Source organism: Piliocolobus tephrosceles, chromosome 14 (genome assembly GCF_002776525.5).
Source record: "Piliocolobus tephrosceles isolate RC106 chromosome 14, ASM277652v3, whole genome shotgun sequence".
In the NCBI taxonomy this organism is placed as follows: domain Eukaryota; kingdom Metazoa; phylum Chordata; class Mammalia; order Primates; family Cercopithecidae; genus Piliocolobus; species Piliocolobus tephrosceles.
Window position 1 is genome coordinate 64,648,732 of NC_045447.1, and position 17,408 is coordinate 64,666,139.

A 17,408-nucleotide genomic window follows, 5' to 3' on the forward strand; every position below is an offset into this window, starting at 1 on the left:
GCTAGACTCAAACTTTGGGGCTCAAGCAATTCTCTCAACTTAGCCTCATGAGTAGCTGGGACTATTGGTGTGAGCCACTGCACTGGCTTGGAAGTTATTTTTGCCATTTGATAGTCTTTCTGTTCACTTTCTAGGTAGTGTTCTTTGATGTACTAAAGTTTTAAAACTTTATTTTATTTTATTTTTTTGAGACAGGGTCTTGTTCTGTCACCTATCCTGGAGTGCAGTGGCACAATCATAGCTCACTGTAACCTTGAAAACCTGGGCTCATATGTTCCTCCCAATAGCTGGACTGCAGGCACTTACCGCCATGAATGATTACTTTTTGTTTTTTTTTCTGAGATGGAGTCTCTCTTTGTCGCCCAGGCTGGAGTGCAGTGGCACGATCTTGGCTCACTGCAAGCTCCATCTCCTAGGTTCACGCCATTCTCCTGCTTCAGCCTCCTGAGTAGCTGGGAGTACAGGTGCCCGCCACCATGCCTGGCTAATTTTTCTGTATTTTTTTTAGTAGAGACGGGATTTCACCATGTTAGCCAGGGTGGTCTTGATCTCCTGACCTTGTGATCCATCCACCTTGGCCTCCCAAAGTGTTGGGATTACAGATGTGAGCCACCGTGTCTGGCCCATGAATAATTAATTTTTAAAATTTTTTTGTAGAGACAGTATCTTGCTATATTGTCCAGACTGGTCTGAAACTCTTCTGCTCAAGCAGTCATCCTGCCTCAGCCTCCCAAAGTGTTGGAATTATAGGTGTCAGCCATTATGCCCAGTTTTAAATTTTGATTAGGTCCAATTTATTTTTTCTTTGTTGCTTGTGCTTTTGGTGTCATACCTAAGAAGTTGTTGTGAAATCCAAGGTCCTGAAGATATACCCCTGTGTTTTCTTCTTAGGGTATTATAATTTAAGCATTTACTTTTAGATCTTTGATCCATTTTGAGTTAATGTTTATGTATGTTGTTGTTAGTGGTCCAACTTCATTCTTTTGATGTAAATGTCCAATTGTCCCTGTACCATTTGTTGAAAAGACTATTCTTTCTCCATTAAATGGTGTTGGCATGCTTGTCAAAAATCAATTGGACCCTCAATTCTATTTCATTGGTCTATATGTCAATCTCTATGCCAACACCACAGTGTTTTGATGACTACAGCTTTGTAGTATGTTTTGAAATCAGAAAATATGAGTTCTCCAACTTCATTATTCTTTTTCATGATTGTTGTATTTGTCCATTCTTGTACTGCTATAAGGACATACCTGAGACTGGGTAATTTATAAAGGAAAGAGGTTGAATTGACTTACACTTTTGCAGGGCTGGGGAGGCCTCAGGAAACTTACAATCATGGTGGAAGGGGAAGCAAACACATCCATCTTCACATGGTGGCAGCAAAGAGAAGAAGAATGAATGCCCAGTGAAAGGGGAGGCCCCTTATAAAGTCATCAGATCTTGTGAGAACTCACTATCATGAGAACAGGATGGGGGAAATTGCCCCAGCATTCAATTTTCTCCACCTGGTCCCACTCATGACACATGGGGATTATGGAAATTATAATTCAAGATAAGATTTGAGTGGGGACACAGTCAAATCATATCACTCCATCCCTGGCCCCTTCCAAATCTCATGTCCTCACATTTCAAAACACAATAGTGCCTTTCCAACAGTCCCCTAAAATCTTAAGTCATTCCAGCATTAACTCAAAAGTTCCAGCCAAAAGTCTCATCTGAAACAAGAAAAGTCCCTTCTGCCTATGAGCCTGTAATATCAAAAACAAATTAATTACTTCCCAGATACAATGGGATTACAGGCATTGGGTAAATACACCTATTTCAAATGGGAGAAAATGGCCAAAACAAAGGGGCTACAAGCCCCATGCAAGTCCAAAATTCAATAGGGCAGTCATTAAACCTTAAAGTTCCAAAATGATCTCCTTTTACTCCACGTCTTACATCCAGGGCAGACTGATGCCAGAGGTAGGCGCTCATGGCCTTGGGCAACTCTGCCCCTATAACTTTGCAGGGTACAGCCTCCCTCCTGGCTGCTTTCACAGGCTGGCATTGAATGTCTGTGGCTTTTTCAGGCTCATGGCGCAAGCTGTCAGTGGATCTGCCATTCCAGATTCTGGAGGATGGTGGCCTTCTTCTCACAGCTCTACTAGCCAGTGCCCCAGTGGGGACTCCGTGTGAGGGTTCTGACCCCACATTTCCCTTGCGGACTGCTCTAGCAGAGGTTCTCCATGAGGGCTCCAGCCTTGCAGCAAACTTCTGCCTTGACATTCAGGCATTGTCATACATCCTCTGAAATCTAGGCAGAAGCTTCCAAACGTCAATTCTTGTCTTCTGTGCACCTGCAGGCCCAACACCATGTGGAAGCTGCCAAGGCTTGGGGCTTGCACCCTCTGAAGCCATGGCCCGAGCTGTACCTTGGCTCCTTTTAGCCATGACTGGAATGGCTGGAAGTGCACCAAGTCAGGCACACAGCAGGGGGGCCCTGGACCCGACCCAGGAGACCATTTTTCCCTCCTTGGTCTCTGGGCCTGTGATGAGAAGGACTGCTGTGAAGGGCTCTGACATGCCCTGGAGACATTTTTCCCATTGCCTTGGTGATTAGCTTTTGGCTCCTCATTGCTTATGCAAATTTCTGTGGCTGGATTGAATTTCTCTCCAGAAAATGGGTTTTTCTTTTCTGCTGTATTGTCAGGCTTCAAATTTTTCAAATTTTTATGCTCTGTTTCTTCTTAGACTCTGCTGCTTAAAAATTTCTTCTGCCACATATTCTAAATTATCTCTCCCAAGTTCAAAGTTCCACAGATCTCTAGGGTAGGGGCAAAATGCCACCAGTCTCTTTGCATAGCAAGAGTGACCTTTACTCCAGTTCCCAAAAAGTTCCTCATCTCCATCTGAGACCACCTCTACGTGAACTTTATTATCTGTATCACTATCAGCATTTCAGTCAAAGCCATTCAACAAAGCTCTAGGAAGTTCCAAACTTTTCCATATTTTCCTGTCTTCTGAGCCATCTAAACTGTTCCAACCTCTGCTTATTACCCAGTTCCAAAGTTGCTTCCACATTTTCAGATATCTTTACAGCAGCACCACACTACATGGTACAAATTTACTGTATTAGTCTGTTCTCATGCTGCTATAAGGACATACCTGAGACTGGGTAATTTATAAAGGAAAGAGGTTTAATTGACTCACAGTTTTACAGGGCCAGGGAGGCCTCAGCAAACGTACAATCATGGTGGAAGGGGAAATAAACATGTCCTTCTTCACATGGAGGCAGCAAGAAGAATGATGCGCAGCAAAGGGCGAAGCCCCTCATAAAACAATCAGGTTGACCAGGCGCGGTGGCTCACACCTGTAATCCCAGCACTTTGAGAGGCCAAGGCAGGCAGATCACAAGGTCAAGAGTTTGAGACCAGCCTGGCCAACATAGTGAAACCCTGTCTCTACTAAAAAAAAAAAAAAAAAACTAGCCGGGCGTGGTGACAGGTGCCTATAACCCCATAATCCTAGCTACTTGGGAGGCTGAGGCAGGAGAATCGCTTGAACCCAGAAGGTGGAGGTTGCAGTGAGCTGAGATTGCAGCACTGCACACCAGCCCAGATGACAGTGTGAGACTCCGTTTCAAAACAAACTAAAAATCAGCTCTTGTGAGAACTAACTCACTATCATGAGAACAGGATGGGGAAACTACACCCAGGATTCAATTATCTCCACCTGGTCCCTCCCACAACATGTGGGGATTATGGGAACTACAATTCAAGATGATATTTGGGTGGGGACACAGCCAAACCATATCATTTGTTTTGGCTATTCAAGGCCCTTTGCAATTCCATCAAGGCCCTTTGCAATTCCATATGAATTTTGTTATTAGCTTAATATTAAGTCTTCCAGTTCATGAACATAGGATGTCTTTCCATTTGTTTAGGTCTTCTTTAATTTTTTTCAGCAATGTTTTGTAGCTTTCTATGTACAAAACACTGACCTAGGTTTTCTAATTTGTTGATGTACCCTTGTTCATAGTATCCTTTTATAATTGTATTTCCTCCCCTTCTCTCTTTCTTTCTTTCAATTTGTCTTTCTTCCTTTCAGATGAGGGTCTTGATATGTTGCCCAGGCTGGACTCAAACTCTTGGACTCAAGTTATCCTCCTCATGCCTTAGCCTCCAGAGTAGCTGGGACTACTGGTGTACCTCCATACCTGCTTGGTCTTGTTTTTAAATCTTTGACACTCTGCCCTGAGATTGCATATTGCTAAAGTTACTCTTCATGTTGTTGCTCTCTTCTTTGGGTTTTACTTTCTTTGTCTGAAGAAATGATATTAATCAAATTTAAAGAGATATGAAAATCAACAGGAAGGCAATTGGAAAGATTATATATATAAAATATATATTTTGATGTGTGTGTGTTTATATATATATATAAATGTTTATATATATATAAATGTTTATATATGATATATATATAAATGTTTATATCTCTCTCTCTCTCTCTCTCTCTCTCAAAAAAGTTAACAAAAAACTAACAAGTGGGTCAAAATAAATGTTTACCCAGCCCCAAGTGCCTGGGAAAAGGATATTCTGAAGGGAAGATTTCTGCTTCCACTAAATGATGAGGTTTTTCTCCTTAGCATTGAAACCTCTCCCAGGGAGGTGAATTATTCCTCTTTAGGTCACTGAGGGACCTCTAAGTGCTTAGCTCTTATGTAATTTTGAAAAACCAAGGAGGCTTTAAAGATAATCCTCATGCCTGTTACATTACCCTAGGAAACAATTTACATTTTAAACTACACATGATTTGCATTCTTTAAATCTCCCTCATTATTACTGGATTATGCTAAAACATAGACTGTTAGGTCTAAACAATAATGCTTAATGTACTATGAACTTTTTCTACTTTCATTCATTCACTCAATAGCCATTTATTAAGTAGTCATTATGTGTTGGGCATTGGGGTTTTTGCTGTAGACACAAAACACAAGGTTCCTTCCCTCATGGAGCTTATATTATAGTGTGTGTGGGGTGCTGTTGTTGAGGGACGTACACATAAACCAGTAAACAAACGAACAAGAGAGTTCCAAGTAGTGAACAGAGCTACACATGCAGCAGGAGGATGTGGTAGAGTGTGACTGAGAGGGAGGGGCTGTTTTAGAAGGGGAAGTTTTCCTTGAAGAGCTAAGACATGAATGTGAGACAAAGCCATTGACAAACACATGATTTACAATGAGCACTTATTTCATGGATTTGAGCTTCTCCTACCACGCAAATCATGAAGATTCAATTTTCATTTAAATCAAGTACCAGCAAAAAACTATCAGCTAAAGGTAACATGTTCAGGAATACTAAAGATTAGATTGTTTACAATATTAGATTTATTTTGAAACCCAAACAGCTCCCGGTAGGTGTGACTTCAAAATGAAATGATTCAGATACCCTCTTGCTTGATCTTTATACTAATTACTTTTGCGATATGGAATATCTGAGTAATCTCACCTGACTGCTAGAGTGTAACATTATCAGCAAACTCGCAAGGGGAGTGTAAAACAAATCCATTCTAATTATTCTTTGAAGAAAAAGTGTTTTATATTTGTGATTCATAATAAAATCACACATGTATGGGCAAAGAAAGTTGACAGCTGCCCTGAGCAAAGCAAATTTGATTAGACGTTCCAGTGGCCAGAACACATTTATTCATTCAGTGTTTGAATTGAAACATGAATGTTGCTCATCTCCTGCCATGAATTTAAAACATACAGGACTTCAGATTTGATCCCTGATATCTAAAAAATTCAACAACAAAAACACCAGTCAAGCTTCAATTATAAGTATAGATTTTTGAAAAATTACACTTGATTCCTATTATAACATAATTCTGTCACTAATTACAGCCAAGTTTGTTTGGATCTCTTCAGAATTTGAAGAGTTGAAATTCCAAAGGTAGAATAACAGCAAATGGGAGAAGAAGCTACCAACGAAATGGCTTCATGTCAAAAAGATGTGCTATCAATTTAGGAACAAATGAACTTTGAAAACAGAACCATGCATGAGTAATACAGAGTAGAATCTGGACCTGGACAGCAATTCTAACCTCAGAAAGTAAAACACAGGAGGAGGTAGGAGTGGGTTGGGGGGTCTGGGAAGGAATGGAAACTTTCAAGGGTATTGGAATTAAACAAACTCTTATGTCTCTTCTAGTCCATCTGATTCTAAGTGTTCAGAGCATGTGTTCTAAATATTAAAAGTATTATTATTTTAGACGTAGTTTCACTCTTTTCGCCAGGCTAGAGTGCAATGGTGTGATCTCGGCTCACTGCAACCTCCGCCTTCCGGGTTCAAGCAATTCTCTTGCCTCAGTCTCCTCAGTAGCTAGGATTACAGGCACATACCACCATGCCCAGCTAATTTTTGTATTTTTAGTAGAGACGGGGTTTCACCATGTTGGTAAGGCTGGTCTCGATCTCCTGACCTCGTGATCCGCTTGCCTCGGCCTCTCAAAGTGTTGGGATTACAGGCATAAGTAACTGTGCCCGGAGCTTTTTTACTGAGTACCTGCACTGATGAATAAGATAGTGCCTACTTCTAAGCAATTTACAGATTCGTAGGAACCCGGCAGTCGGAGGTTGCAGTGATCCAAGATCGCGCCATTGCACTCCAGCCTGGGCGATGAGAGTGAAACTCTGTCTCTCAAAAAAAAAAAAAAAAGTATTATTATTTATAAATGGGGTCTTGCTATGTTGCTATGTTGCTCAGGCTAGTCTTGAACTCCCAGATTCAAGCTAGCCTCCTTCCTCAGTCTCCCAGTACTGTAATCCCATACAGGTGTGAGCCACCACACCCTGTGTCAACTAGTTTTTTAAAACCAGTTTTACTAAGATATAATTTACATAATCACAAGTTTCACCCATTGTAAGTATACAATTCAAGGATTTTTAGACAATTCAGAGAGCTGAGCAACCATCACATGATCTAACCCATTTTTTCAATGTTTCTGATGTAGAAACCATTTTATTATTCTAGTATAAAAGTACATGCCAAGCCATTAAAATTGTACAGCAAGTATTAAGGATGCAAAGTGACTCACTGAAAATGTATGTAATGGACTTGTACAGGCAACTGCTTTACTGACACAGAAAGAAAGAGAAGGAGGGTGACTAGAGCCAGTACAGTACAAAGCAATGGTTATCAGTTAGGCCCTAGAGTCAGACTACTGGGGTTCAGATTCTGGCATCCCTACTTACTTAACTGCTGTCTGGCCTCAGGTATATTACTTGAACTCTCTGAGCCTCAGTTTACTCATCTGAAAGAGAACAGCGGCCTACTTTATGGGGTTATGAAGAATAAATGAAATACTATATGCAAGAGGTTCAGTAGAGTCCTGGCACATAGTAAGGACTCAATAACTATTAGCTGTTTTTACAGTTATCACTGGATGACTATTAAATAGCCTTTCACGAGCCAGACATGAAAGACCACATGCTCTAATTAAATTGATATGAAATTCTAGAAAAGGCAAATCAATGTTGATAGCAGATCAGTGACTGACAGAGGCTAGGGAGTGGAGGTAGGAAGTTGACAGCAAAGGGTCACAGAAAACTTTTCAGGATGTTCTATATTATGATTGGGATGTTTTGTAAACACTTGTCATTGAATTACACATTTAACTTGGTGCATTTTTCTGTATGTAAAGTAAATCTGACCTCTCTCTCCCAAATTCTTAAAGATCTAGCTTTTAATTTTCCAGTTATTTTACATGTCAGAACCAAGGTTCAATTTTTAAACTCAGCCAACAAATATGTTGAGCACCTACTATGTGCAAGACACTGTTCTAAGTGTTGGGGATACAGTCTTGAAGAGCACAGATAGCATTCTACCTTCATGAAGTTTATAGTTCAAGCACGAATTACACAACTATGTTTGGAGTTACAAAATACAGGATGCTATGGAGAGAATACACGGTCCGGGCAGAGGGAGGTAGAGGAGTTCCAAGATGTATAAATCTCTGTCCCGCGTTTTTAAAATTTTTTGAACACAGAAGCAAACAGAGTCCTTCCACCTACTGTACAGGCGGGTGGTGTGTCAGAAGCCTCTCGGGGACCAGTGACCGTGACCCAAGGCTGCCCTCAGGCCACACCATCTGCGAGATGCGGTGGCCACCTGGAGAGGAAAAACGACTGGAACCGGACCAAGGGCCAGGTGGATGCTTCCACGGACCCCAGGTGGGGCGCTGCTTTGACCTTGGCTTCGTCATCTCCGCGCGCTCTAGCTTCTTTCCAGGTGTGCCCAGCCACCTCAGAGGACAAGCGGCAGGTAACCCTTGGGAAACCCTCCGGGGGGCGTGCCAGACCGGGAAACTTTATCTGGGAGGTGACTCCGCCCACGTGGGCGGGCAGGGCGAGCCTGCGGGGGGCCGGGCAAGTGGCCCGGCCAGCGGCGCGGCGTCCAGGGAGGAAATGGATGCGGTGTGGGCCTGCCGGCTCCAGGGGCGGGGAAATCGAGTAGCTGCACTCAGGCCCCGCCCGAGACGGGGAGGGAGGGCCGGGCCGTCCCCTTTCTCCCTCCCTTGCGCTGGGCTGAGCCCAGAGCCGAGAGCAGGAGTCGGCTCTGAGTTCCCTGCTTGGTTTTTGGGTGGCAGCAGCCGGAGGAGGAACATGGCGCTCGTAGGCAGCCGAGCGGAGCTGGAAGCGGACGAGGTACGAGCCGTTGGGGATTGCGGGCCCGGCCCCTGAAACCCTGGACAGGAGTCCGGGAGAGAAGAGTGAGCCCGGCTCGGACGGCCGAGGCCCCGCCCCCTTGGTCCTCTTTCTGGGGCGGGCGGGCTCCGGGTGGGGGCGCCCGGCCTTGGTAGGTCTGTCCCGGCTGGAGCTAGGAGGGTCCCTGCGGCGCGCCGAGCAGACGCACTGCCGAGGTTCGGGGCGCCGGCCGGTGGGTCGTGGGGATGGAGGACCCACCTCCTGCCGGCACTTGGATGGGCGTGAGGGCGCGGGAGCGTAGGACCTGCAGCTCTGAGTTGTTCCGAGCCGGCCCAGCGACGCCTGAGCTTTACTTAGTCTGACCCTGAAGTCCCGGCACTAGCCCTCTGGCTGTTCGTGGAATCATCTCCCGACCTGGGAATCTCACCTTCTATGGAAGTTCCCTGGTGGCAGAACCGAAAGGCTTACGATTGATGAAAAGAGGGGGCAGCCGGAGGAAGAATGAGTAGAGGGGTACCTGCCGTGACAGCAGGGCAGGGCTGCCAGGGGCTGGGGCTGGAGGGCCGGAGCCGCAGCCCAGGCTGTGGTGCTTCTCTCTCGCTCCACCGGGCCCGGACATTTCCCGTAGCAGGTCCTCAGAGTCGGTGGTTGCCGGAGGGAAACCGCTTTGAGAACCGGCTCCAGCCTCCTTTAGTTTCAACTGTGAGTAATTAGCCACTTCCTCCAGTCGTGGCGCATCCGGGCCTGAGCACCGCGGGGCTAGCGCGCCGGACCTGTTGATTTATTGACTGTTCCTTTCAGCACCTGGCAACTCCAGAGACAGCGCTCTCCCTGCTCTTGAAGTTGAGACCGAGGCTCCAGCAGCAGCCAGCACGCACAGCTGCTGTTGCTGCCATCTTACCTGACTTGAATTGTACGAGTCGCTGCCTTTAGAAGGCTTTGGTTTCAAATGATGCAATAGTGGATGATCTGGAGGAGGCGGTTAAGATTCCCGTCCATCTCTTTAATGCCAGGAATCTCCTGACAAGGAATACTATACTTTAAATGTGGGCCTTAAAATAAAACAAAAACTAACTACAGCTCCTTTACATGACAGAGGGACAAGAGAGCAAGCCGGGCTGTCCAAACCCTTGCGTACAGCCTGTCCCTTGCATTGAGGGTCCCAAGACTGTAGAGTGAAGTGTTTGAATCCCGATCTGTTTGTGGGAGATTTGCTGTGCTTAGGGCCATGTAATTCTCTAGATCAGGGCATTGTTGAGCAGTGCTATTATTAATTAACACTGGGATAATAGGTGTAAACTGGGACTGTTTCGGACATACTTTGACAAATGGTCATCCCAGCTATGCTCACTGCCTACTAGATGAACGGTTGGGTTGAGATGCATTAGCCAGTGGGCAGGGAAGTTAGGTTTCTGTGAGTGAAACTCTGTGGAAGTTTCAGAGTAGCAGAGAGCCTAGCACACAGATACTTGGTAAATAAATATTTGTTGAATGAATGAAAGGCTTCAGAAAAGATGTTGCTTAATAACATCTCAGTTTTTGCAATATCATTCATTTATTTTTCTTCATTCATTATTAGGCTTCTGTTACATGCTAGGTACTGTACTAGTCCTAGTTGATGAGCAAAATACAAATAGAATTCTTTGTTCATGCCAAATGTACTTTTGTCCCTCACAGTGTACCACTTCCATTGCTATAAACTGAGCAAGCATTTATTGAGTATTTACTTTGTGCTCAAACTTGGTAGGTGCTTTAAAGAAGACATAGTTTTGCCTCTTTACGGTTCTCAGTCTGATTAGGAAGATATGACCTGTGTACAAGAACTCTAAAAAGGAGCTCTAGTAAGTGTAAGCAAGTAAGAAGTAGTATGTTGTAGACTGGATACCCTTGACTTATTTGTAGAAAGTCGCTTCCTGTAAATGGGCTTGAAGAACTCTAACCTCAAGTTCATAAGACCCTGTTCTTCAATTTTACTGGGTGTGCAAATGGCTTATTTCAGCTAGGGAGCTTTTCACGTATTTAAGAAGAGTCTGATAGTCTCTGTGGCCATATTTGATATTGAGAGTTTTATGGCCATTATTTGATATTCTGGGGCAGTTAAGAGGGACAAAGTACTTTGGGAGACCGAGGCGGGCGGATCATGAGTTCAGGAGATTGAGACCATCCTGGCTAACACGATGAAACCCCGTCTCTACTAAAAATACAAAAAAATTAGCCGGGCATGGTGGCTGGCACCTGTAGTCCCAGCTACTCAGGAGGCTGAGGCAGGAGAATGGCGTGAACCCGGGAGGCGGAGCTTGCGGTGAGCCAAGATTATGCCACTGCACTCCAGCCTGGGTGACAGAGCAAGACTCCGTCTCAAAAAAAAAAGGGGCAAAGTGATATAGTTGGAAAAGTACCAGGCTAGGTTTTAGGTAACCTGGTTCTTCCCTTTATTCATCACTTATATGTGTAAACAGCTGACTAGGTGCCAAGCCCTATAATAGCCTGGAGGTACAACAGTGAACAAGACAGACAAGGTCCTTCCCATGACTGTTGACCTTGATTGATCAAGTCTGTCAACCTCAGAGGGCTCTTTCAGTTCCCTTATCTCCTTATCTGAAGAAGGAGGTGCTGGATTAGCCCTCAGTGTTCTTCTAGCTCTAAAGATCTGGGCTTTTCTTGAGATGAGGGGAGGGGGATGAGGGGGAGGTTGGGGGAGAGGAAGTTTCTTTTGGGAGAAGGGCTAATTATATGGAAATCTTTTTCTTTAGAAGTACCCAATGAATGAATGATGATGGTAGAGAAGCTCTCATGGTAGCTGTGGCATGGAGGTTTTCTTGGGTAAACTGATTTTTAAATTTGTGTTTTTTAGGTGCTAGTATGATAAATTCGGGAGCATAGAAGTTAGGACTTGCATCCTCATTGGAGGCAAAAACTGGTTACTGGGGAGCACAAGCATCTTAGATATTATGATGGTGTGTGGCCCTTTAAAGCTCAATCAGCAAAAGCTTATTTCTTAATATTTGAATTTCTCTCATTGGGTTTTCTTGCGTATTACACTAGCAACATTGATAATGAGTTCATGGAAGATGTACAGAATATATTCAAGGTCAATCCAACAAATTTATAATATAGAGATGGCTGTGATTGGAGGACTTTCTCTCTTGTCAGTTGCTTGATCTTGAAGTCATCTTGGTTGGTTACCTTCACATACTTATGGGCTACCATTGGGTGCCTTGTGACTTGCTTATATTTGGCCCTCAAATATAAGGATTTAAGAATTGAATGAAAATCACTTATGTTTTATTATTTAATTCAATTAAGGTTATTCAACTCACCAATAATGAATATCTAGCAGCTAATTAAGTTAAAATTTTTCTCATATGAGGCCTGGCGCAGTGTCTCATGCCTGTAATCCCAGCACTTTGGGAGGCCGAGGTGGGTGTATCACCTGAGGTCAGGAGTTCAAGACCAGCCTGGCCAACATGGTGAAACCCTGTCTCTACTAAAAATAACAAAATATTAGCTGGGTTTGGTGGCAGGCGCTTGTAATCTCAGCTACTTGGGAGGCTGAGGAAGGAGAATCGCTTGAACCCAAGAGGCAGAGGTTGCATGAGCCGAGATCGCGCCATTGTACTCCAGCCGGGGCAAGAAGAGTGAAACTCCATCTCAGAAAAAAAAAAAAAATTTTTCTCATATGAAATAAAAGTTTACTAAAAATCACTTTTCAGCCCGTGTAACACCGGGAGACCCTGTCTCTACAAAAATAAAAATATAAATAGTTAGCTGGGCATGGTGGTGCCTGCCTGTGGTCCCAAGTTATTCTGGAGGCTGAGGTGGGAGGATCACTTGAGTCTAGAAGGTTGAGGCTTCAGTGAGCTCTGATCATGCCACTGCACTGCAGCCTGGGTGACAGACCCTGTTTCCAAAGAAAACAAGAAAAATCACTTTTCAGAAAATAATTTTTCCAGTAGTTTTACTTTTGCTGGAAAATAACAGTTTTGAATGTTTTTTGTAAAGTTGATTACATTGCTATTATGTAGTTATAGAAATTGGTAATTTGCATATATAATTTGATGCATTATATTTAACATTATATTAAAAGTCACTCAGTAAATACAGTTATAAGGTTAAATGTTCATAGCTTTCTTTTTTCTTTTTTTGAGACAGAGTCTTACTCTGTTGCCCAGGCTGGAGTGCAGTGGTGCGATCTCGGCTCACTGCAACCTCCGCCTCCCAGGTTGAAGCAATTCTCCTGTCTCAGCCTCCCAAGTAGCTGGGATTACAGGCGCATGCCACCATGTCCAGCTAATTTTTGTATTTTTAGTAGAGATGGGGTTTCCCCATGTTGGCCAGGATGGTCTCGATCTCTTGACCTCGTGATCTGGCCGCCTTGGCCTCCCAAAGTGCTGGGATTACAGGCATGAGCCACTGCGCCTGGCCAAATGTTCATAGCTTTTTAAACTTTTTTTTTTTTTTTTATGGTGGGGGATGGAGTTTTGCTCTTGTCATCTCGGCTCACTGCAGTCTCCGTCTCCTGGGTTGCAGCAATTCTCCTGCTTCTGCCTCCCGAGTAGCTGGGATTACAGGCATGTACCACCATGCTTATCCAATTTTTTTTATTTTTAGTAGAGACGAGGTTTCTCCATGTTGGTCAGGCTGGTCTCAAACTCCTGACCTCAGGTGATCCCTCCTCCTGGGCCTTCCAAAGTGCTGGGATTATACGCGTGCGCCACTGCTCCCAGCTGAGATTTCTTCTTTCTTTCCACCGATGTTCACTGAACCCCTGTCAGGTGCTAACAGTCTTTAAATGCTGGATATACACACTAAAACCAGACAGTTATTATACTTGAGGAGCACAACGTCAAGCAAAACACTGAACACAAGTCACGGTACTATTTCTGTCTTTGGGTGAGGGTAGGTTTTAGGTCGGAAGGTCATCTAATTTATCATTGAAAGCAGGGCACTCTGAGCCAATGTGTGCTTTCAGTAATTGCACTAAGACAACAGGTACAAACAGGGATGATTGGCTTCCCTTGTTTAGGGGCCAGCAAAGACTTGAAAGGAGAGATGGTATTTGAACTAGGTTTCAAAGGGCAAGCAGGATTGTGTTGGGCCCCCCAGTGGGAAGGCTTTGGGGGAAGATGGGCGGGAATAAGAGAGCACTTGGTCCAGTGGGAAGGAGAGTGTTGAGGGCAGAAACCAAAAAGGCTAGGTTGGATCGTGAGTCATTGTGTCCTGAGTGTCACACTAAGGAGTTTGGGTTGTATCTCCTAAAAAATGGGAATGTGGAAGGTTTTATAAAATTTTTTTTTAATTTTTTTGAGACGGAGTTTTACTCTTTTGCCCAGGCTGGAGTGAAGTGAGATCTTGGCTCACTGCAACCTCTGTCCCCATGGCCCGGGTTCAACCGATTCTCCCACCTCAGCCTCCCGAGTAGCTGGGATTACAGGTGCCCGCTACCACGCCCAGCTAATTTTTGTATTTTTAGTAGAGATGGGGTTTCGCCACGTTGGCCAGGCTGCTCTCACACTCCTGACCTCAGCGTGATCCACCTGCCTTGGCCTCCCAAAGTGCTGGGATTACAGGCGTAAGCCACTGCAACCGGCCACATGGAAGGTTTTTGACGAGGCAATTGTGGTAAGATTGCTGATTTTAGGAAGATAAATCTGGTGAAGTGGATGCAGCCAGGATGTGGAGGTAGCAGGAGGACAAAAGGCTGTTGCAACAGTGAGTGTGGAAGATGATGAGTAAGGAAGTAGAGTAGACGCTGTGGCACTGGACAGAAGAGGCCAGAGTTGAAGGATTTCTCAAAACATGAAAGAGGACTTGACTTGGTGGCCTGTCCCCCAGTTTGATGGTCAGTGGTGCAGTGAGGGAGGAGCCATTGAGTAATAATTCTGGGTTCCTTGTGTGGCTGGGTGGGGGTGCTGTCGCCTAAGGAGGAGGAGTAGAGTTCATTCCTGTCTCCTTTCAGGTGGGTAGAAGATGGGGAAGGACAACAAGCAGATGAAACTAATCCCTGTGGCTCACTGAATTTTTCTGATTGCGGAATGTGGGCCATTTGTTAATGAGGGTAAGCATTTGGGCAGAGTTAAGAAAGGGTGTTTGTAAATTAGTAATGCTGGTTAGTGGAAGGAAGCAGCATCACTTTACCGTCAGTCCCAACTCCAGCTCAGGTTAACAAACAGACATTTTCCTGAAATGTTGCCTGAAATGTTCAATCTTGAGTCTCTTTTGAAACGCTATCTATTTTTTGACAGCTGTTTTTCTAGTGAAACTTTTCCTAATTTTCTCCTGTTCCCCCTCTTTACCTGGATACCCACTTCCTTTGCTTCAAGTCTGGGTAACACATATGCTTCTGCAGGCTAGTATCAGTTCTTCCTGTGCTAGCTGGTTGCCTTCTTATCTCAGTTCCCTGCCCATGGGTGCTGTTACTAACCATCCAGTGTGAATCTGATACTGTGAGTTCAGTGAGGCTCAGAGTTGCCATCTAGCCATCTGTTGACAGCCCACCAATCTCCAGTCTTGGGTGCCCCAGTAGCATCTCAGGCAGAGTCTCCTGAAGTTACTTTGTATTCACTTCCCAAAGATAAGTACCTGGGGACTCCTGTGGGTGCTTTTGAGGCTTCCCGGGGGGAGGGATTTTCCTTTTTTCCAGCCTCCTGTTGGCCACCACCTTCGTCAGCACTCTCCTCTTCTCCCCCTGTACTTCGTGGATCTGTGCTCCCTCCTGATGCACCAAGTCCATTTATACCCAGAGCCACCATGGCCAGCTGCCATATTGGTGATGTCATCACACCTCTCTAAAGGGACTCCTGAAGTGGGGAGTGCCTGGCAGTTCCTAATCCCATCATGCATCTTAAGCTCTTTATTTAAAGACTAGGTGTGTAGTAAAGCTTTTTGCTGTGATCTGTGGACATGTCCCCTTAGTATTGCTGATATTATGCTGTCATATTCATAGTGTCTACATATTTTAAAATATTTTGTTGAAATGATACACTGTATGTTTGTTGGATCTGAAGGTAACTAGTGAGTGACAATTTTTCAGTCTGACTTAATGTGTTGAGTATTGTGTTAGGTGCTGGAGAAGCAAATGCAGCTCCTGCCTCAGGTTATGGTCTAGTGGAGAGTGGGGCATGTGTGTGCTGAGAACCACCTGGTGGAGGAGGGATGCCAGGGTACTTTGGGAGCACAGAGGAGGGCACCTCACCTGGGAGAGAGGGTAGTCAGGAATGGTTTCCTGGAGGAGGTCATTTCTTAGACATTCTGAGTCATGAAGAATGTGTAGGGGTTAGCCATGGAGAAGTGATGTGGGGAAAGGGAGCTCCTGAAGTGTCTTCCAGGACAGGGAATAGTGGGATAAGTTGCAGAGGTGTGGAAGAGCCTGTGGTGCTCTGGACAGGTGGAGTGTCAGGAAACTAGGCTGGAGGGGTACTTAGAGTTCTCCAGAGAAATGGAGATAAATTACCCAGTCTTGGGTATTTCTTCATAGCAGTATGAAAATGGACTTGTAGAATTATGGAGCCTGAGAAGCCCTACCATATGCTGTCTGCAAGCTGGAGAGCTGCAGAGGCTGGTAGTGTGGCTCAGTCCAAGCCCAGAGGCCTCAAAACCATGGAAGCTGATGGTATACCTCATTCTGAGGATGAAGGCTTGAGAACCTGGGGGACTGCAGGTGCAAGTTCTGGAGACCGAATGCTGGAGAAACTTGAGTTCTAATGTCCAAGAGAAGGAGAAAAAGTACTTCCCAGCTCCAGAAGAGGGAACAAGCAAATTTGACTTTCCTTTGTTTTCTTGTTCTATCTGGGTCCTCAGCTGAGTGGATAGTGCCCAATACTTTGGGTAAGGGTAGGTCTTGCTTACTCTGTTCATGGACTCAAATGCCAGTCTCTTCTGGAAACACTCTCCCAGACATACCCAGAAATAAAAACTTTACCTGTTGTCTCTATCTGGTTATCCCTTAATCCAGTCAACCTGACACCTAAAATTAACTATCACAAGTAAGAAGGGCCGTTCAGAGACTTTCGTGTCAGATTGTGGAGATGATGGTGTGTGTCTGCGGGTTTCAGTGAGGAGTGGTGGGGAGTGAGCAGTACTTTAGGTGGCTCCCTGGCAAGGCGTGGAGGCTTATTGGAGGTAGACAAGCCCAGAGTGGTGGAGGCTGGTGTTTTGTCTGTTGAATGACTATTGGGACTCACTGAAGGCCCAAGGGTACCTAAGTATTAAGGTAACATGATGGGTAAGATATGGCTTGGACCTCTCTGAAAAAGACAATCAGAAATGTGGACACAGACAGCTGTAACCTGGAGTGCAGGGCAGAGTCTAGAGAGGGTTCAAGTGGCCTGTGCTCCAAGGAGAAGAGGAGAAGAGGGCTCTCACAGGGCGGTCAACCTGGACATTCTCCTGCCTGCTGCCCACCCCACCTGCTGACTTCTTTCCAGACCAAGTGTTTACTGACTAGCTGTGTGACTTAGAGCAAGTCCCTTAACGTTCTTGAGCCTTGTTTTCCTCATAGGCAACACGAAGGAGTTGAAACTGATGATCTGTCTGTAAAAGTTCCTTTGAGTTTTTGACATGTGTCTTCTAGAAGGTGACATTCGACCTGGGCTTCATGAGGTGGAATTTCAGCAGGCAGCAAGGGAGCAGATCACCCCTCATTCCTTCAGGCAGAGGGAACAGCAGGGGACCTGCGCTCCTCAGGCGTGGTGAAGTAGGATGGAGGCCATGTGGTTGG

General features: G+C 44.9%; 1 protein-coding gene across 2 annotated transcripts in view; it reads left to right on the forward strand.

Moving 5' to 3' along the window:
- Positions 1-8,418: 8,418 nt before the first annotated feature.
- TTC39B (tetratricopeptide repeat domain 39B) overlaps positions 8,419-17,408 on the forward strand; it is a 135,804-nt gene continuing 126,814 nt past the window's right edge. For both annotated transcript variants that reach the window (XM_023213118.3, XM_023213119.3), the window contains exon 1: positions 8,419-8,689. In XM_023213118.3, coding sequence (XP_023068886.2) covers positions 8,450-8,689 — 240 coding nt within the window. In that variant the 5' untranslated portion in view covers positions 8,419-8,449. The remainder of the gene's footprint in view (positions 8,690-17,408) is intronic.